General features: G+C 43.4%; 1 protein-coding gene across 1 annotated transcript in view; it reads left to right on the top strand.

The window, feature by feature from the left end:
• Positions 1–13,988, top strand: part of basp1 (brain abundant, membrane attached signal protein 1) — a 47,034-nt gene extending 33,046 nt beyond the window's left edge. Inside the window, exon 2 of the mRNA XM_036519298.1 lies at positions 12,047–13,988. Coding sequence (XP_036375191.1) covers positions 12,058–12,759 — 702 coding nt within the window. The 5' untranslated portion in view covers positions 12,047–12,057 and the 3' untranslated portion in view covers positions 12,760–13,988. The remainder of the gene's footprint in view (positions 1–12,046) is intronic.
• The last annotated feature ends 7,382 nt before the right edge of the window (positions 13,989–21,370 follow it).

The following is a 21,370-nucleotide window of genomic DNA, read 5'->3' as shown; positions in this document are numbered from 1 at the left end:
GTAACATGTTGTTATTATTATTATTATTATTATCATTATATAATACTAAAAATGTATTTACATGCTAACTAACCTAACTAACCTAACGTAACACAGGCTTGCATTTTAAGCCATAGTTAACCTTGATATGTTCAGCCAGCATTATAATTAGAGTATTTACTGTTGACATGTGTAGTATATATTGTGGTGCGTAAATATCATACATGTTTGATAGTTTGCGGTCCTTGGAATTACCTAAGATCCAAATTCTATATGATGTCCCACTGAATGTTGAAACATATTTGCAGTATAGTATATAAGTGAGTGAGGTGGGTGTAAATTCTTTCAGCACATTGAGAATGATAAAGGATCATAATTAATATCCTTTGAGGATTCCATTAGCTGGCGTGACTAATATGCCAATTACCATTGACGTGTGCATCTGTGTTGTTCTAATTTGCCTGCGCTGGTTGTGAACATTAAGTTTGCATGGGTGCCAAGGAGGCTGACGGCTGGCTTAAACCAAATAAATATGGCTTAGCGGCTGATGGTCGGGTCTCGGAAACAACTTGATGAAAGGCGCTGGGCTGTTTCTCTGGAGGCAGATTGGCCGTAATAAGATTTGAAATGATGTTTCTCGACGCGGCCCTGATCCAGTCAAAGGGACGTAATGGAAGGCGAAACGTCGGGCTGACAGAGAGACGGAGACGGAGAGCGGAGCCAGAACGTTGTACGTGGGTTTTGTTTGATATTCGTTTTCATGTCCAGGCTTTTTGCAGAGGTGATCTCTCTCTCAATTGATATCGATTGAAACCCAAGAAGAGCTGACAGACCTGTAAGTTAAATACTTAGCAGAGGTGGAAGACCATCGAAATAGTTTTTTTTTTTCTCCAAACAGAAAATCGAACTGGTTCAGTGGCCTACTGAACTCGAGGTGTCTCTCTTCTCTCCAGAGGGTAGTGGGGTCAGCTGCAGTTGGCTGTCTCTGTGGTATACAGCATTACAGCAATGGCCAGGGTAACGTGCTGCTGTCCTACTGGAGCTTAGGTCCAGGCTCAGACATCTTCTCCTCTTTAAAAGGCACCTAGGGTTGTATGAGAAAGCAACCCAGGGAAAGTGTTCTGTTGGACATGGTATCCATTTAGAAGTCATTGAGGGTCATTGTTTTATTGTGTGCTCAGTGCATCCAAAAGGACACATACCCTGGGGTTGAAACATTACTGAAACAACTGAATTTATAAATCCAATTGCACATACATGCACAAGGGTTGTATGGTCACATTTTGATCATTATACAGAGAATACATCCTGTAAATGGTGCTCCGAAAAAAGTCATATAAAATACTGTTTCGTCAACTAAAAAGTGTCCTGTGTTTGGAAATAAAATGCAAATCTTTATCCTGTTAAACAGTTGCTGATGCGTCTTCAGCAGACTTTAATTACACCTGGTACTTAACTAATCTGCTCTGAAAGTCTGGCCTGGTTGTGTCAGACAGCGCAGAGAGGCGTGAGAAGCCTTTCCCTGTCTCAGAAAGAACTGTGTCTCCATTTGCCTGCAACCATCTTCTGTCTGGCTCTTCGTTTTGTGACATTCTCCCTTTGGTATTGTCTGCAGTATTGTCACATCCTGGAGTGTGGAGTGAAGAAAGATATCAAGTGGCATCAGCAATTAACGTAGTGCCCACCTGACTGCCAAAGTGTGAGGTCATCTTAAATAAATGCCGGGGCAGGGAAATAACTTTGTATTGAATATGTGCTTTCTGAGGCATTTTGCCCCTTATCGTTCAGAGCCAGACACGTTTATAATGAAGGACATTGCTGCTAAACTGTTGTCTTTCTAAACACGCACACAACCACAGCCGACTTGAATCTCACTGCGTGCACCTCTCTACAGTTGTAAAGCTTGGAAAGAGACTCATTTTCAATGCCGTCCAAATGGACGGGCTTTCAGCACAAAATGTCAGTGGTTCCCGACGGACTCGGTGCAGCCTCCCCCTCCCCCGTGCGTTTTCCCTGGCTTACTTCAGTTATTGCTTGCTGCTCGTAACCGCTGCTCTGTTCTGAACAATGCTGCGTTCTGCACAGAAACCCACTGATGGAGGGGGGAAAAATCGAAAGCTCAAGCTCAGTAGGGACTTGTTTCTTGGTCGCTTTTCTGTCGAATGCTCCCTTTCGCTTCTCAAACCGTCAGCTCTCTGCTGGCTAAGGTAAACGTGGCTGCTTTGCTCTGTCTCTCTCTCTCTCTCTCTCTGTTTCCCCCTCTCCCTCTTCTCTCCCTCTCACTCTATCTCTCCCCCCTCCCTCTCCATCTCTCTCTCCCCCCACTCTCTCTCTGCCTCTCCCTCTCTCTGGCTCCAGTTTGATCAATAGCCATTTCCAGTTGAGGATTTTCGCGGTGCCCGCTCGGGTTGGGCATTGATCCGCGAAACCACTGATGAATCGCGAACACACAGCTTGCCCTGACCAGACAAGCAGTTTGCGCGGCCTGGGCGCGCGGTAAGCGTAATTGCCTGGCCTTTTGTCTTTGCCGGCTGAATGCTCGAAGGTCAATTTGGACATCTGCGGAAGCAATAGGGTCACTGAAACACACGGTCATCTGACTCTCTTGGCGGGTGTGGAAGCACTGGGGCACTAGGGACTCAGTGGCATTAGATATTGCTATCGAGCACTGATTCCAGATCAGTTCGAGTTTCTACACACAGATTAGCTGTTTTGGTGAATTGGGATTGGTAGAGCTTCTCCTGAGTGCAGTGAAACAGTGGGCAGCTTTACGCTCGTGCAAAATAAATGTGAATTCACATTCTCATTTCTTTTTAATGGCACTTCAGCTGTTTAATATTAGGCATTCATAAAGTACCAGTTGTGCGGTGAGTGTTTTATTCAACTTTCTGAATTAATAAAATAAATGGAACAGCAAGTTGAAGCTAATAACCCTCACATTACTTTTGAATGTGAAAGGTTTACATACGACAGAATGGCAAAGGAATTATATGAATACAGAAACATATTTGAGATGGCAAGCTTTTTATGTTATGTATGCTAGTTGAAACATATATTTTGAATATCACATCAGAACAATGAACAACCCTTTCTGTGCTTGACCAGGCAAGCATTATAGGCTGAATTCTAAGTCAATGTCTCAACCATTGCTACTGGCGACAAGTTCCCATAATCCTTTTCCTCCTCCACTGCCACTGCCACTGTTGCAGCAGAAAAGTTGAAAGCTTTTTGCAAGCGTGCCAAATTTTCTGCTCCATTTTTTCAGTCTCCAAGCTAGCTTTAGCTCACATCCCTGTGTCTATGTGGAAAAAAAAAACAGAACTCCACCATCCTCACATTGGCTTTTGCCACTTTTTGTCTGGTTTTGATATTCGTTTCGTTTCTTGTTGTTTGGCGTGCATGTAAGAAAGAAGCTTGAACTTCTCGAAATATGAGCATTAAGCTGCTATTATTTGCTGATTAGACACATTATTACTGGCATCCTGGCTGCAGTGTTGAAACTTCACACATTTTAAAAAAACATGATATTGTTTACTACGAGCTCCGTATCGCTTCGGGTGCTGAGCTTGCATTTCTAATAGATATGCATCAGATGGAACTTTCATTTTGCCTTACACAGGGCTGCATGGGCCAATCGACTCTGGTGTTTGTGCAAGCTGCAGACAGTCTGCAGTAAAACCACCTGCATCATCAGGAAGCGCCTGTTGGGCTGCCAATGCGTTGCCGTGGCGACGGCAGCCCATCGGAACCGGGGGGAAAAATCCAGTGCGTTTTCCCCATCGGCCATCCTTTTATTTAGTTTGGGTTTTTCATTTCAGTCCAAGACATGGACTTGTACATCCCTTGGTCAGCATTTTTAGGACACCAAAGAGTGCTTTATCAGGTACCCCTATCATGTTCGCATGCGACAAGCAATAAAAAATCACCAAATATCTGCCGAAGTACGCGTATGATTCCTTCCCCAGATGTAGCGTTTTCAAGCCTGTCCAACACATTTCTGAGAAACGGGCCCCTGAGTCCAGACGTTTATGGAATTTTTTCACTGACACAAAATTTCTTCTCCCACTGTGCCTTTCTGAACTATCCATCTTACTTTCACCCCTTTCACTTCAAATTTGTTAACTCTCCATTTGGGATGTAGGAGTCACTGGGCCATTCCCAGATTTTCTCTGTAAGTGGTCAGCATTACTTTGTTTCCAGAGCCTCATTATGGCCTGAAAGTCAATGGGGACATGAAGTCACATTACACTGTGCTCTTGGCCTCAACCTCTGTTTGATTTTACATAAAGCCACTGTAAGTGCAATGCTTGAATTCCTCTGTAAGATGAAAATGATGATAAAACAGTCTTCAGAATATTTTGGTGGGTTCTAATTTCAGAAGTGGAATGGCTTGGCAATGTGTTTGGTTGGGTGGGCCAAGCTTTTACATAGTTTCACAATGACAGATGACTAGGTGTGTGCTTGGTATGTTCAACCAATCACTGTTACTCAGGTTAATTTTTTTACATTTACATTGAACAATATCAAATATAGTTCAATAACATACAGTTATATATAACTCATAAGTTTAAAATGCAACATAATAGTTCTGCATGCAGAACTACAATATTACAGAAAAACCTGTGTGCTCTTGAAGCTTCTAGAACTGTCTGTAGATATTATTTTATTGTTCTGGTTTCTTAAAGGTTGTTTTACTGTTACATGTTATTAAAATTACCCAAGCTTCACCTGAATGCTTATGTCTCTAAAATGCCATCTTCATTATTCAGCTTTTCCCATTCCATTGGAAAAAATGCTTGTATGACTTGGATAGTTCCCTCATCGTTATTCATTTTTTCTTGTTTTGAGATATGCATATCAATTCCTCTTTTTTATGGCTGGGGCTTTATGAGTCTATAAAACTGGCTCCACGATAGCTTTGAGATATGAATGAGCCAGTGTTGGCCTGGCAGATTTTCATTACTAATCCGTTATTTGCCTTGGCTTGATAATGAGGGAAATGGGTCCTCTATTCCCTACCACATTACATCCGCCTCTGTTGTATTCCACAAGTGTTCCGTAGGTAATGGAAATGCCAGGGCCGCTCTTTTGTGCCACTGTCACAATATATAAAACTGGACTGCATTGTTGTTGTGATGTGCCATCAGAAGGTCGCATTTGGCAGGAGAAAGCATACTTATAAATGCAACCTCAAGAGGTTCCTTACATACAGGAAGCACATTCAGAAGTGACAGACACTCTACCATTTTGTTTACATTCTAGTTTACAAGTGTGCAGGTTTAGTGTACACGGTTTATTATTGCTGAACACAAATATGCTTGCCTACTCTTGCTTATTGGCCAGACAAGTGAAAACCATGCTCTAAACTGAAATAATGCATGTACTATGGGTGACGAATCAAAAGCAGTGGGTGATTGACCAGCTCATTTATTAGGCATTCCACTTTACAGAAGGTACAGGTGAACAACAATCGCCTGTTACTTGGTATACTTTGGTGACAATTTTCAGACTGGTAGAACAAGGTAGGCCTGATACAGCAAGGTAAGCTAGGCTACAAGTGACCCTGCTGATTTCCTTATGAAAATTTCACTCAAAGGTTAACATGCAAAGTAGCAAAAAACACCGAGGGGGGTGAGTGAATGAACATTTTTACATGGCTGACTCCACTCTGATCTCATTAGCCATCCCATTGGCTTGATGGGATTTTAGCTGTCATCGGCTCCCTAATGAGATTATACTTGTGCCCCACAGTTTTGGTACAGTAGCTCAGGAAGAGGAGACATGCGACCGATGGCAAAGTTGGAGATGGAGGGAGGTCTGTGTATTAGGTCCCGCATGCCACGCTGACAGGCACTTCTGAAAAAAAAACAGGAGGGATGGAGGCCAGAGAACAACTTTGCCGGGCTGGCCCTCAGGCAGGGAATTCATTAGGCGGAGAAATGCAGGCTGGACTGTTTGGACCGTCATAGGGAGCTGACTAATATGAGCCAGAAGTTTCTTTTGGGTTCTGTAATAACACGGGTTACCTGAATATTAATGTAATCACTGTGTACTTACAGTGTAATTAGAGGCAGATTAGCTGAGCAGACCTACCGCAGTGGGCCATGTGCTCACTGTGCCACGTCTCCACGTCGCGGCTTGGATTTCTCTGTCTAAGAGAGGCAGAGCTGCGTGGAACTAAAGCCCTGGGAGGAAACAAGGGTGCTGCTTGCCCCGAGGTCATGTTGTTCTCCTCCTTGGGAGTCTCTGTGGACAGTGGGATCTTCGCTTGGCCTCCCTCCACTGGGGCAGATGGACAAAGCAACAGGATGCATTTTATCAAGAGTCACGGTAATCCAGCTCTGGAGCGTGGTGGCTTTTTCCACTGCTGGCTTAGCATGACATCTCCATGGTCAGCTTTGGGCCTCTGTGTCTTATTTTAGAGCAATTTTTTAAACCTTTTTTAACATTTAACCCTATGACTGGGTGGCAGTGCTCGGTGGTAGTAAGGACCTGGGCTTGCAACCCAAATGTTGCCAGTTAGATTCCCCGGTAAGCATGCTTGTCATTTAATGACCAAATTGCCTCAGTAAATATCCACTTTTATTAATTAATAATGGATAAAAATTGTAAACTATATATATTGCTCAGGATCAGAGCACCAGCAGAGCAGGGTAACATAAAGTAATGTTGTATAACTCTGAGGATTATCAGAACTGTAGTCCTTTCCTCCAACCAGTGATGATATAGAAGCAAGAGTGAGAAAGCTATGAGTACCATCTCAATAAACCACGGATATACACGTACTTCAGAACTGAACTCTATTCAGCAAGGTCACTACAGTGCACTACTTCAACAAAAGGCTTGTATCATTCCACTGTAGCACAAGTGCTGATGATAAATTTATTTCATGAAGGACTTGTCTTCCATTGTAAATCCATACCTACAATGTCTGTTCAGGCACCTAAATACTTCACATGGGTCATGATTTTGAATTCTACCCAGCAACCCCAGTACCGTCTCTCTCTATTTCTCAACAACACTTAATGAGCTAGAGCTAAAACTGGAAAAGACCATGCTCACTTCTTTGCAAGTAGCGTCATTCCTTTGCTATTCCTGTATGCTTCATGGAAGCAAACAGACTAAGTACTAAGTGGGAAAATCTTGGAGTGAAAGCATTCAGGGATTGCAATGTCCGTTACATGTGGTGAACCTCTCATAGTTGTCCTGTTCCTTCTCTGTCTTTACCCATGATGCATCACTTCCACCAGTCGTCTGGATTTAAAATGACATTAATTGATTTGCCTTAGCTGGCCTGGAACCAAGGTCCACTTTTATAAAGTGAGTTAGGACGTAAGGCTTCACGGATTTGTTGAGTAGGTCAAATAAATTGCTCCATATATTCCTTGAGAAAATCAATATGAAGAAGACCAGACATATGTTTGTATTGTGGGCTTACACAGTAGTCATTTATAGTAATTTATATAGGAAATGTGACTATAGCTTTTTATTTAATTTACTGAAGAACCAGCTGAATTGATGCATAAGATGTAAAAATGAAATCTATGCAAATCACTGGATAAGCACATCTGTCATGCAAACACTAATTATAATTAAAATGAGCAATAATGGTGAAACTCCCCACCCTCCTCTTATCTATTTTTTATTTTTTACAGTACTGAGTTGGAAAATATAAGAAAAAAAGGTTTAAATTATGTTCATTGCATATATAAAAATACAGATGTGTTCTCAGAAATGTATACCTTTATATTATACTTTATAGTTAAGGTAATAATCAACAACCTATGAAAAATGTTTTACTCGACTTTACAATTAAAGAAGGCTGAACCAAGAAGAAAACTTTTTTTTTTTTTAATGTGAAGTCCTAACCGCACAATACAACATTTTCAGCTCTTGTCTTGTAATGAAAAATGGGAAAAAAATGACACTGATGAAAAATGGCTCAAATCGCTCAAAAAATAGATTCCTTTTTTGTCAACAGGAAACAGATTTGGAAAGTCAATAGCATGAATTACAGGGCTTATACTTAGAAAGGGCCCTATTTGTTGCACTGGGTAGATGCCCGGGGCCTACGTTTGAACACACTTTGTGGCTGAACAATGTCGAAGACCAAGCCAATATTTTACAGTGATTTCATTATAAAGGAATCTGGATCATTTGCTGCGTTCGAGATGGCTGCTATTGTAAGGGTAAAATGAGACTTTTCCATTGGCGTCGTACCATTCCTGCAGATCCGTCGGATATGGTCATGACCCAGACGTACAATGCAAAGCCATTAAACAGGCAGGCACTGTGGGCTTGGAGTGCAAACAAACACATTGAAAGCCTTGTGCTTCGGGGCAAAATTGTTATGCCCAATGATCCCCACATAACCTTTGGAATCTGTGCAAAAAAATGCAAATCCTCCTTTAAACATGAGTTTCTTGAGTGTTTCTATTATGCAGCATAAACATGCAGCATAAACATGCTTTACATCATAAGTAATGCACACTTTTTTGTAGGTGTGTGGTATTATGATGGGGATGCTCTATGACCTGTGTTTAGACCCTGTGTTTCATGCCACCATAAATGAGGAGGCATTGTGCCCATAGGTTGTCTGACACTTCCAGGCCAGTTGAGCATTACTGACAATAGCAGTGAAAGTGTCTCCCACTGCAGGAGGCTGTGAAGCTGTTTTGAAGGTTGACATATCAGACAAACTCACTCCTATACCCATCACATATTTTAATTATCAGTAATAGTATTGGAGTAAAACTCCAGGGATATGACAGCCAGTTTCAAGAAATGGATAATTGACAAAAAAAAAATAAGCACTACAATGTGATTTCCAAGGACTTTCCCTTAAAATGAAATAATTACATGTCTTGCAGCAGACCATAGTTAGTTTTGAGTAATTTGTGAGTGATGAACAGGTTATGAAGTGCAACAAAGATAAATACAATCCTGTTTGACTGGAAATCACTATTACTGTTAGGTGGCAACTGCTCTAAAGTAAAATCTCAAGGATCATTCTTCTTCTGGAGATCATTTCATTTCAAGTGACCTTTTGATGTATTCATCATGTATAAAACATGATCTCTTAGCAAATAATTTTACACTACACTGTTTCAGCTTAGGTCCAGGCTTTGTTCTGATTATGATGACAGGTTAACAACCATCTCCACGGTGCATTGCTGTGGAATGCCGCCAAGGATAAAAACAACCTGCGCTGTGGGTCCAAGTGACAGATGCGTTGACAGCAAGGGTCAGCTCATAAGAAGTGTCCGACAGCCGTGGGTCCATTGGGGAGTGTTTGTTATACCTCCAAGACACGTAGAGCTTGTTCATTCCACCAAACCTGCTCGCTACGTTTAATTTTAACATCCTGGACCTGCGGTGAGAAATTGACTTTAATTCAAGGCTCCTGTGTCCATTTACTGACAACAGGAAGATGAAGTATTGACCATTGTTTTTCCCCAGAAAGCCACTCTGGATGCCACTTTGAGAGCGATGTAAAATAAGGAACTTCCTGTGGCCGTTGAGAGAGACAGATGGCCGGGTGACCCATGGAGCCCGACTCAATAAAGCCGTCATGGTCCGAGAGCCAAGCGCCCGCGGGTCTGTTTCCAGCAGACAGATTGGCCAAAGCGGCACCTGTGCCGCTCCCATCTCTGCCGCACCGCGCCTCATGATCCAAACCCGCGTCCTCGGCGGTTATTCAGACTGTCCGATGGATAACTGTTTCAAACCACAAGCGGCCCGCGCGGCCCTTCTGAATACGCGTGGCCCTCGTCGCCTCGTTGCACGGGGGTTTTGGGAGCGGGAGAGGGACGCTGTCTTCGCGCACAGATCGTTGCTTACGAACAATCCGATTAGCTCTCCGCAATCATTTGCGGTGTGAATCGCCCACTTGACATCTGCGTTGCCACAGTAACAGACGTGCTGATGTCAGGCCTCTTGGCAGCTCGTTCCTGGGAGCACTCCGGTTTTTGCATACTTGATGAGGGCAGGCATCTGCATGTTTGAACTTAGCTCCTTTTCCAGTATGTCAGTTTTTTCTTTTAATTGTTTATGATAAATAATTGTTTATAATTGAAATGCGTGATGGAATACACATAGCGTAAGGGCATGTCTCCTTTCAAGTAAGTTGGTAGAGCAATTTATGATGTGCTTTGGAGTAAAGGCACTCGCACACTCATTTTCAGTTTTACAGGAAGGGATACTAACCTCAAAAGCCTAAAGAGGGAGGCTTTCTGGATACACCTATTCAATATGCTGGCACCTATGGGTATGACTTAGGGACTTGCTCTCCAGCCCTTTTTGCCTAGAAGAGGAAACATGAAACGACTAAATTTAGGTTTCATTTAACTGTGCTGAGGGCCTTTTGTTCTTTTGACAATGACTTATTCACCAGCAGGGTTCAATAGTTGAACTGCTGGAGTGAAGCAGTTTCACAATTCAGCTGAATAAACCGAGATTTGTGCGAGATGTTTATTGTTGTTGTAAATTCTACTTAGACATGTTTGGAAAGTGAATCAGACTTATTTAAACTGTAAATGGAATATGGAATATGTGGAATGGGTACCAAAATTCTGCAATAATCTACAATGCTTATACTTCCAATATCATATCAGTCAACCTCTTTAATGCACCTAAAATAAGTGAAATTATCATTTTTGAAAAACCTACTACTTTGGATGCTGTAACATGAAATTTATAAATTCAGCTTTCCCCTGTTACAGTACATTATTTTTGTTGAGGCATTGTGCCTTGGGAATGGATGCATATTTGGGTCTGAGTTTGATATTTGGGTTTGAATAAAAAAAAAAAAACTATTCTAAATCATTGTAATAAATTGAAATCAGCTTTACAATTCCTCCCTTGTGTTCTGACAGAATATTTACTACGTCTTACAAAAAAAAAAAAAAAAAGATTGTATGATTGTTTTGGGATGGCGTACTTTCATTGCTATCATCGTGACTATGGCCCACCTGTGAGAGTGGGCTGGTTATATGTATTGGCATCAGAAATATTTTTGGGTTACACCAGAATGCAGAATCACCATTTAGTTAAACCAGAGTAGTTAAACCAAAGCACAAAGTCCTCATTTTTGCTGCAAGGTGGGGGCTGCAATCTTTGAGGGCTGTTCTCTTCAGTATATGAGCAGCCAGTGCTACAGTATTGCAAATGTCTTTCCCGGTGTTGCCATAATACACCTGCTTTGGTGTCACTATTGGCAAATATTGTAGTGTGTCATAGTCAGGCATGTCACAACATATGGCTTATTTACTTCACCTGTGATGTTTGGTCGATGTGAGTTGAAATGGTTGTCATGCATTACGACCTGTGAGAATGCTTTAGTGTTAGCCTAACACTGGCTTTGTAACCCTAAGGGTGACTGCTGCCAAAACATGCAACAAAAAAGGAAAGTAAAATTAAAATTTCAGGGAATGTTGGTTTATTTGAGATCTGCAAGGAAATGTGGGCCAGTTTATGTGTTTTTATGTACATTTTTTAGCTCTGCAATGTTGGCCATTCGAAACAAGGAGTGATCATTATGTGTGCAAGGAACTAGCCTCAAATTTTTACCAAACAAATGTTAACAGATGCCACGAATAAGCACTCTGCCTAATTACTGCCCATTCATCTCTGTAATGAAAGTATTGAAACAGTCGATCCTGCCAACACATGAAAGTGTGTTATGAAGATAGCGCTTGTGGCTGACTCCAGCTATTGTAATGAATCAGAAACCACCAATTAACACCTTTCTATTTGCTTGTTTATCGAGCCTGTGGCTCAGGAGATTCGGGTTTGACTCCTGGGTCTGTCCACTCGGACCACTCAGACTTTGCCCTCCAATCTGATGTGACAGACTGATTATGCCACCCTTTTTTGGTGGTACTTCACATCAGACCTCCATTGTTACAGGGGAAAGCAGAGTATTGCTTCTAATTCTAAAGAGCAGTATCAACAATACCATCCTGAATTCAGTTCTTTTTCATTTTTGCGAACGACTGTGCCAACGCCTATCTTGTCTCCACTGCTTACTGTGTGAAGCTTATGGCCATTCTTGTTTTTCTCCTTACAGAGACCAGAAAAATGGGTGGCAAGCTGAGCAAAAAGAAGAAGGGCTACAATGTGAACGACGAGAAGGCCAAGGACAAGGACGCCAAAGCGGAAGGGGCGTCGGCGGAGGAAGGCGAGGCTCAGAAGGAGAGCAAGGAGGAGGCCCCCGCCGCAGCCGAGAACAGTGAGGCCGCCAACGAAAAGCCTGAGAAGGACGCCCAGCCCATCACCGACCAGACAGCGGCCAAGGAGGAGGGGAAGGACACCGTGGCCAAGGAGGAGCCGGAGAAGCCCGCCGCCAACGCCGAGCCAAAGGCGGAGGCACCCAAGAGCGCGGAGGCCGCCGCCCCCAAGCAAGAGGATAAGCAGCCGGCCGCCGCCCCGGCTCCCGCCCCTGCCGCTAAAGAGCCCGCCCCTGAGGCCAAAGCGCAGGCCCCTGCGCCGCCGGTGGCCGAGAGCAAATCGGAGAGCAAGGACGAGGCCGACGCCAAAAAGACTGAGGCCCCTGCCGCGGCACCAGCGGCGAAGGCCGAGGCGGCGCCGGCCGCCCCGGAACCCAAGCCCACGGAAGCGCCGGCCCCCGCCGCCGCGCCCCCAAAGGAGGCCGCCCCCGCGAAAGAGCCAGCCCCTAGTTCTACAACGGCCGCCGCCGAGAACGCGGCGCCACCCAAGGAGGCCAACGCCACAGATGCCCCAGTCCCCAGCAAGGATCAAACCGTAGCAGTTCAAGATTAATGGACAGCTTCTTTTAAAACGGAAATTAACAACAACAACAACAACAACAACAACAAAAAGAAATGAATACAAATTAAATTAAATAGCCCACCCGCATTATTATTATTATAATTATTATTATTATTTTTCTGCTGCAGTGTGTGAACTTTGATACGATTCTGTTTTACCCCTCCTTCTCCCCTCCCCCACCCGCCCGATCCCTACTCCTCCACCCATTGCCCAGATTTCCATCCATGCCCGCTGGGATTTGCCATCTCCATCTCAACTCTGTTTGAATCCTCCACCTGGAGGGCCTGGGACCGCACACCATCGTTTTTTTCCTGGACTATCTAGGCTGCAGATGTCTGAAAATGAAATGGAAAGGGTAGAATCTACTTACCAGCTGGACTTGCACTCTATCGGTTCCACCTGAACCCCGCCCCCCCCCCCAAGCTTCCCTCCCCCCTCCCCTTGCCTCCAGGGTGCTCTGTTCTCTATTCTGCCTGTTGGGTCAGCGCTGGAGTAATCCAGTTGCGATTCTTCCTCTGCGTTGCCTTCGGCTCCGGCTCTCTCAGTTTGGGTTTCTCCTCATTTCGTTCTGGCTGTCGACACCCCCCCCTCCCCAGCCCACCCCCGTTTCATTTTGCCACCCGTTTTTTTCCACAGTTCGGAGCCACCGCTTTCGGAAGTGACCGGAGCGGAGTGGCCCCACCCTTCTCCTCTTCTCCTCATCCTCTCTCTCATTTTTGATTTTTTTTGGCAATCTGACTGACATATCTTCCTACGATCGGTCTGCAAAGCTCGGCGGGTCTCAAGCTCTGGTCCCACCTGAAGTGGGGGAGTGCACTGTTTTCATAACACAAGTAAACCACCTTGCGTGAAACAGCCCCCTGCGCCCCCGCCAACTTTTCACGCTATATCACAATGTCCGTCAAAAAAAAAGCTTTCACTGTAGAGCGGCACTGGCGGTAGGCCCGCCTGCCCAGCACAATCCATGAGGGAGGTGCGGCCCACGTCAACAAACGAGCTGAGAACCACCGAACTCGCCGATCTCTCTCTCTCTCTCTCTCTCTCTCTCTCTCTCGCTCTCTCTTCATCTATCTCTCATTCTCTGTACTTCTCTAGGTATATGAATATATATCAATATATATTTCTCTCCCTTTAGGTTCCTGTTTCTTCCTTTCTTGACAACGTAAATGCATGTCCGTGGTTGGGTGCACCTGTAGTCCTGTCTTTCGGTCAAGTGGAAACGGAAAAAAAAAAAGAAAAAAATTCTGCATTCATTGCAATTAAAGTCGCTGTTCCTATCCGTGTCGCTGACACAACCACACCGCTCATTGAGATAAAAGAAAAGAAAATGTAACATGGATGCATTCAAATTATATGTACTTGTATAAATGGTGCAACAGTAATAAAATGTAAGAAATGGATTAAAAAAAGCAACACTTCTCACAGGTAACCTTCTTTGTGTTCGTGCCTCGTGGACATTTTGGAAGCAAATTATCCAGCTACGATCTTTTCCCACAATTCCCTGCAAAATTAGTTGTAGCTGTAGAGCTCTAGAGACGTCAACATGATAGAGTAGCAATTAAGGCGTTTGTGAATAAAAGAAGCTAGTGCAAGCGTATGGAGATATAACAGGGTAAGGTGTTAATAGACCTGCTGAAATACGTTTAAATCTGTGGTTTACATCCAGACCTAGGTGCGAACTAGCTTTCTCCTACTGGTGAGGCCAGATGAATGGACAGGGTTAAGATGCGAGCTGGCCTCATGTTTACGGACGCATCGCACACGCGTATAGCGAGCGGTCGAGGCTCTGTCGCCGGAGTCGCCCGGGGGAGGCTGCGGGCCTGGACGTGGGTGAGTCTTTCACAATGCATTTATTCCAGTTGCGTAAAGGCCTAGCGCATTTTCAATAGTACTCACATCAACTTTAGGGCTGGGTTTTTTTTGTGTTTTCATCTCAGCAACGCACTGACTTTAAAGCACAGCTGAGGCCTCTGTTCAAATTGTCCCTCATGTAGTATTGATGGTGAAATATGACTTTAACACACGCACACACAGATGAACATACATATGATTATATTTTCAATACACTAATTTCTATGCAATCACTTTTCAAATGTTCTTCTTATATAACTCAAGTAATCCCCTTATATGAATATCTTTGAGCTTTCTTGAAACATGTAATTGAGTAACACTGAATAGAGTGAATCTCACATCTTACCTTAATTACTGTAGCACCTATCACATAAGATATTCAGAGAATATCTTCCAGGTGCCTGCAACTGAGGTGGCACTTGTCTTGCAACAGACAAGTTTGAGATCAGTGGTTACACATTGTAGATAAACTGCAGCACCTGAGACATTGACTGTACGATGGCATTGTTGCTTCCACTACATCAGCAAGTCACACTTAATTACCACATGACACATGACACATGATTGTTAATGCAAGTTTTAGAATGCTTATTTAATTTAGTAATGGATAAAATGTATCAAAATAGTGTACACAGCAGTGCGATTCATTCCGTGCTTGGAGAATGCAGAATGTAGGTCATTTCTCTATTAAATAAGAGAAAAACATTTAAACAAAGTGCCCCTTTTACCCATTTATTTGTAATTCCGCTTTTAAGAACGAGCCACTTATAAAAATCGAAACATCCTGGATGAGCGGACAGTACTGCATGATGTCTGATTAAATGAAGCTGAGTGTAGCATTAATCAGGTTGTCGATGTTATCTACTCTATGGCTGTTCCAACTCAAGGCAGTATTATCTGCCTTATTATGTCATAGTGATTTTATCTAGTGTCGTTTATTTATGTGTGTGTAGCCCCAGTTGCACACTTGTGTTAGTATTTCACTGCACAGTACTTTAAAGGAGTGTTCCTTGTGATAAATACCTTGCATGTCTGAATGTAATGTGTGTGTGTGTGTGTCTGTGGGAGAGAGATAGAGGTGAATAGATGTGGCTATTTAAACACCAACTCCCAATTATAAATCAATGACACTGAGTCAAAATGGAGCTTGGTGCATGAGTTATTGAAATGTCGTTACTACGCCTGCAGACCATAAGGAAACCATCGATCACAACAGATTGAAGAACAACTACGAATTCACATGCTACGTAAACTCACATTTAGCATCGTGTCCGCGTGTGACAACGGGGTGAGTCATCTGATAGGACTTCGCAGTTGTTGCAGCGAAGCCTGCTTTGCTCCTGCACAACGCCACCATCCAGGAACGGATTTTTGGCGGATCACCTCGCCGCAGCGCATAAATCACACGCCATCTGGGCTCGCGCTGAAGGGATCTGACAGCTCTGCTCCCAGCGCCATGCTTGCTTTTCTCTAGGCTTCCGTGTGCCGAATCTCCCGACGGGCCCAGGGACCTCGAGTCAACCGGGCAGATCACGCGGAATTTGCAAAGCGTCTACAGCGATTCGAGGGGTTGTCGCTATCGGGACGCTGTGACACGGGATGCACGTCACACTTTACATGCTCATCAGGTTTGGCTAACCGCATTCATGGGAACCTTTATCAGTTGGGGATAGGGCCATGATCACTTACTAACCACAATTCACATGCGACTTACTACCGCACAAACGGCCACCGGGACATTGAATTTGTAGACAGTGAGAAGTCGATTGCACTCAAACGCTGATAAAGACCACGCTTGTACACCCCTCCAAATGAAAAACAACCAGTGCAAGTGCACCCAAGAGCAAAATTAAAAGCTACTTGCTATATTATTATATGGGCCATATTGCATATCTTTTTAGTTACAAAGACTGGTGGAGGTGGGGTGGAGTGGAGTTGCACTTGGCACTTGATCTGCAATGGGGCTGTTTCATGTATGTTACAGGAAGAGGATTACCCTATTGCCTCGATTGTAAGCCGTCAGAAGAGTAACAGAGAGGGAAGTAATCTAGAATTTAGGTGCTGATCCTCTGATTAGGTGCTCTGGAGCACAGGGGAATGTTCTGTAAAGGCTTGTTTGCAGGCTTTATGTTGGGTTCACATTAATCGGTTCTCAGTGCAGATCAAGACTGTGTGTGCTGGAATTAGCATTTAGTTCACCCCTGGAAAAAAAAAAGTTTTTGAAACACTGTGACACATTTCAAATAAATATTTTCATCTCATGCCTTTTGAAGGGAGCATTTAAGCCGGAGCTAAATGCCGTTCCTCTTGAGCCGGCCTCAGACTGCCAAAAGTAATGTCAAAACAGTCTTCCATAAAATGCAGTCTTTTCAAGGGCTTTAATTCTGCATTCAGAGTGAAGAGCCATCACTGACTGAAACCAGCAGACGTGCTCAAATGTTCACAGAAGAGCTTGTGATGACTGACATGCTCACACACTAACTGAGCACTCAAAACTGAACGCCATCACTCCCTGCAAGACCAAAATTTAGCCTTATACTTGTTGGATGCTAATTTCCCACGCAGAAAGCTGCCTTTTTACTGGCACATACTCTGCATAACACGTATTCTGTTATAATTGTATGATTCGTACTGACTTACTCATTTCAACATGGTTGGACATGTTAGCTTTTGCCACAGTCTCAGCAAAGGAATCATGACATCTTATGGTTTAAAATTCTGATTTTGGTTTTTGATTGACGCTTGCATTCTGTGGCGCAGAAGTTGTTTTATTACATTTACATTTCATTACTTTCGTTATTTATTAAATTCCCCAATCCTCAATAGCTATGTAACATTTTAAGTATAGTATTCACACTAGCTGAACTCCTTGCCTGGTATCCTTGGCTCTGTATTCAGCTACAAACCCCAATAGGATCCACATTAATCCAACTCACTATGGGAAGGCAGCGTGTCCTAGATTCCCAACATGCTGTGAATACAAGTGGTCTCTGTGCTGCGCCCTCAGAAAGCCATCATTAGGTCTGATGATCAAGCAGGTGAAGATCAAGAGGGCAGCCCATTTCCACAAAAAAGGCAACAGCTGTCCATCGGCATTGAGACGGGGTCAGAGGTCGGGTCCTGAATGCACAGGAGCTTCCATTGTCGTTCACAGCTATAATCTTCACAAACACTTATTTATATTTATTATGGTGGCAACTTTCACTGGTTCGGAAGGTTCTCACCTTCCAAAAAAAAAAACATAAGGTATCCTTCAATGACATGTGTGCCAAGAGGCTTGGGGTTTAGGGGTCGCCAACCCCTCTCTTTCCATGTCCCACATCACAGTCACCCAGAGTAAGCCCTGGTATCTTCTTGCCATTTCGGGCTTTGCTCCTTGCTCTTGAATAGCTGATTCCCTAAGGATTCTCAGGCTCCCTTGTTGTGGAATATGATTAAAGCCTATTCATCCCTAGGTAGATTAAAGGTGAAAGAGGGAGTGTATTTGATCTGCTCTGCATTCATTCACGCTATTGTGGGATTCTCTCCTTTCGTTTTGATGTTTTCTTGTGACTCTTTAAACTTAGAATGCCCAGAGAGGTAGAATAAGAACCATCCCCATCTGCCTCCGTTGACTCGTCAGCTTAGGGCAGCTTGAGCATGTTCTTCTGTTACTTCTGAATAAGCATTCTGTAGAATCTTTAGAGCCAGGAGACTTGGCTTCAGCACATTCCATCATTAAACAGAGCAGTGCAGGGGGAGATGAGATACACACAGGCAAAACAAGTCGATCACAGAAAACCACACAGCACCCCCCCACTAGAGCCTCATTAAGGCTTAAGGCTTGCTAAGCGGATTAGTGTTGACGAAGTGCCACTCATAAGGTTAGCGAGTGCCAGCACAGGAGGTCTTGCTCATATTGTAAACCTCAGGGAGTGAGGGTGATCAGTTGTTGGAGATGGGATATGCATGCTACTTTATGACAAAGCATTGAAGGTGATTGGCATGGTATTTCTCTAGTCCCCTGCATAGCCAAAACAGAGGTGAGTCAGGCTCTACTCACTTGTGCAGAATGGGGGTTTGCAGACATAAGATCGCCTTTTAAAGGCATCAGCCTTTTTTCAGATACTGTCTGATTGTCTACAGAGTAATGCAGAGCTTAGCTCCAACATTCCAAAATGGGGAGAGATGAAGTTGCTTTGAAACAGCCTTTTCTACTATACCATATGAAAATAAACATGGTCACAAGCAATCAATGTCTTTAGTGTAAAAAGGTGAGGGGATATTCAGGTCCACAAAAACCAGGGCTGTGGGTTCAAATTCTCACTGAGACATTAGATATCCCAGCTTACAGAAGGAATCTTATAATTATCAACTAATTATAATGACACACTAGCAGATTTATTGTGTAATTCTGCTGCGTATCTTTCAGTAAAATTATTTCTCCATCATCTGAATACGATGGTGACATTTTATTTGAGCAACAGGTATGAAAACCAGGACCATGGTGAGTTGCCCCACCCCCTTGCATGCAGGCTGTGTCCAAAATGGCTTTTTCACACATTTGCCCTCAGCACTTCCTCTCTGAATGGTGCCAGAATCGCTGTGTCACCCATCTGAGGGTGTCGCAATCCAGAATAAGGAACTTAAACTTACTCTCCACTACCCCATTTGACCGACATGCATGCATATCACATTCCTCTGATGATTTCTTTTGTCTGATATCCCATGGTCACCCTTATGTATTTTCCCTCCTAGAGAAGTAACAGCACATTGAATGCCTAGCTTGCTATAACTGGCAAAATGAAATGCATTAAATTACTCTGATCCCTGGATTACAATCACAATACTGTGAGTAAGGAAGGATTGGCTACCTACTGGCTACCTATCAATAGGGAAGGTGAAGAAATGAGAGAACGTCATTAATGATGTTCCATTCAGCTGAAGCAGTGCTGAAAAAATACCAGCCCTTCCTTTTAAAAACCAAGTCTACCACAGCAGGCAAAGAATTTCACCATATAAGCAAATGTCTTTCACCATCACAGAAAGTGTGGTTTCATCAGGCTGACAGACTTTAGTGCATTCCTAATTTAGTAGTGACCAGAAATTGTGAAAATTAAAGTAATCTGATTCACCACCATATCTACGCTTGAGGTTTGCAAGAGGCGACTTTCAAGTTTTAAAACACATTTATACCCATCACTTTGGTCTTAAGCCCTGGTTTGAAGAGCACAGTCATTGCTTCTCAACCCCTTCCCCTCAGTTACAGACTCTCACTATCACCTCTCTTATTCATTTGGATTGGAACACAGCTGTTGAGAGCATTTTCCTGCTTGGTGACTGAAATGATCTGTATGGATCATGTCATTACAATGTACAGGGACAGATCTTTTGCCTGTTGAGCACAAAGAGGATGGGTTATTGGGATTAAAACATTGAGCACATACAGTATCAATCACAAAACAAGCCTGGGACTTTAAGAAAGGCGGCTGTGGTTTGCATGCAGCGCATGCCAAAGGGACTAACTTCATGTCAGGGATGCATGATGAGGCAAAATGAAATACAAGTCTGCAAGAACAGGTAAGGTGATGGATAAGACTCATTCTGGCCTCACTCTAACTAGAATCTCAGGGACACCCTCGGGCTGTTAGGGCACCTTCCACACATGATATCACCATAACAGTAGATGGATGGTTTGGACACTAGCTAGCCGTGTAACTGCAGATACTACAGGTTTCTCTAGACTGACATACTGGATTCGGTTTTCTGAATCCAGTATGTCAGTCCACCCAAGCTCATCGGATAGCAGAGAAAATGTCCACATTCTTTTTGAACATTCCTTTTGGATTTGGCTTCGCTGATTTTCTTCACTCACATGCATGCGTCAACTGCTTCCAAAATGAGCACCATTTAAGATGGCCATATTTTCCATGGGATGAAAGGGAGGCTGGATGATGGTTGTCCTGATGGAAGGTTATAGGACCTATTCTCCCATGAACTACCCGTGCTGACATAATCCATTCTTTCACAGTTTCACACATTGTGTCACACGCAGTACTGTAGGCTGGATTGGCTGACTGGGTTACTAAGGAGGTCGGGTTCAATTCCCCGCAGCTCTTAGCAACAGTCTCCATGGTTCCTTGCCCCTAGCAACCCTTTGGTGTCTGGAAGCATTGCAACAATAATTCTTTTATAAAATAAAAAAAGAACTGGATGCTCCATACTCTGTACCAGCAGGGGGGAAATTGAGGGAGAATTGCTTTAAATGAAGGCAGCACAGGCAATCAATACAGACCAAACTATCTTTCCCTCTCCCAGAGAGAAAACAATAATCATAAATCTCACTTTTCATCACTTACCACTGATTTACATCTGTTATTCACTATGTTTCACTGCCTTATCTGTTGTAGGTTTAAACTTGCAGCAAAATAGAATTAGGGTCAGATGAACTGTTATGCCTGATTAAGGGAAATTATGTGAGGAGAAAAAAATCCATATTTTTATATCTGTTTTAGAAATACACAGCTGGTTGAAATAACCTTTAGTCAATGTTGGCTGTGCGTTACAAACCGATATAGCACTGTTATGCACCCATGTCATCCCTGTTTGCACATTTTATCATCATGTAATTTGCCAAAGATCCTTTGGTAAGAATCCACAAGTTTATGTTACAGTGTATTCATTGAGAAACATGACCCTCAAGTCTGAGAGTTTTGTTGTGCTTCATTATAGCATGACTGTGATCTCATTCTTGGGCAACAATAAAAGGGAA

This window comes from Megalops cyprinoides, chromosome 24 (assembly GCF_013368585.1).
Source record: "Megalops cyprinoides isolate fMegCyp1 chromosome 24, fMegCyp1.pri, whole genome shotgun sequence".
In the NCBI taxonomy this organism is placed as follows: Eukaryota; Metazoa; Chordata; class Actinopteri; order Elopiformes; family Megalopidae; genus Megalops; species Megalops cyprinoides.
Note: the sequence above shows the minus strand (reverse complement) of the source record. Positions and strands in the feature narration are given on the sequence as shown.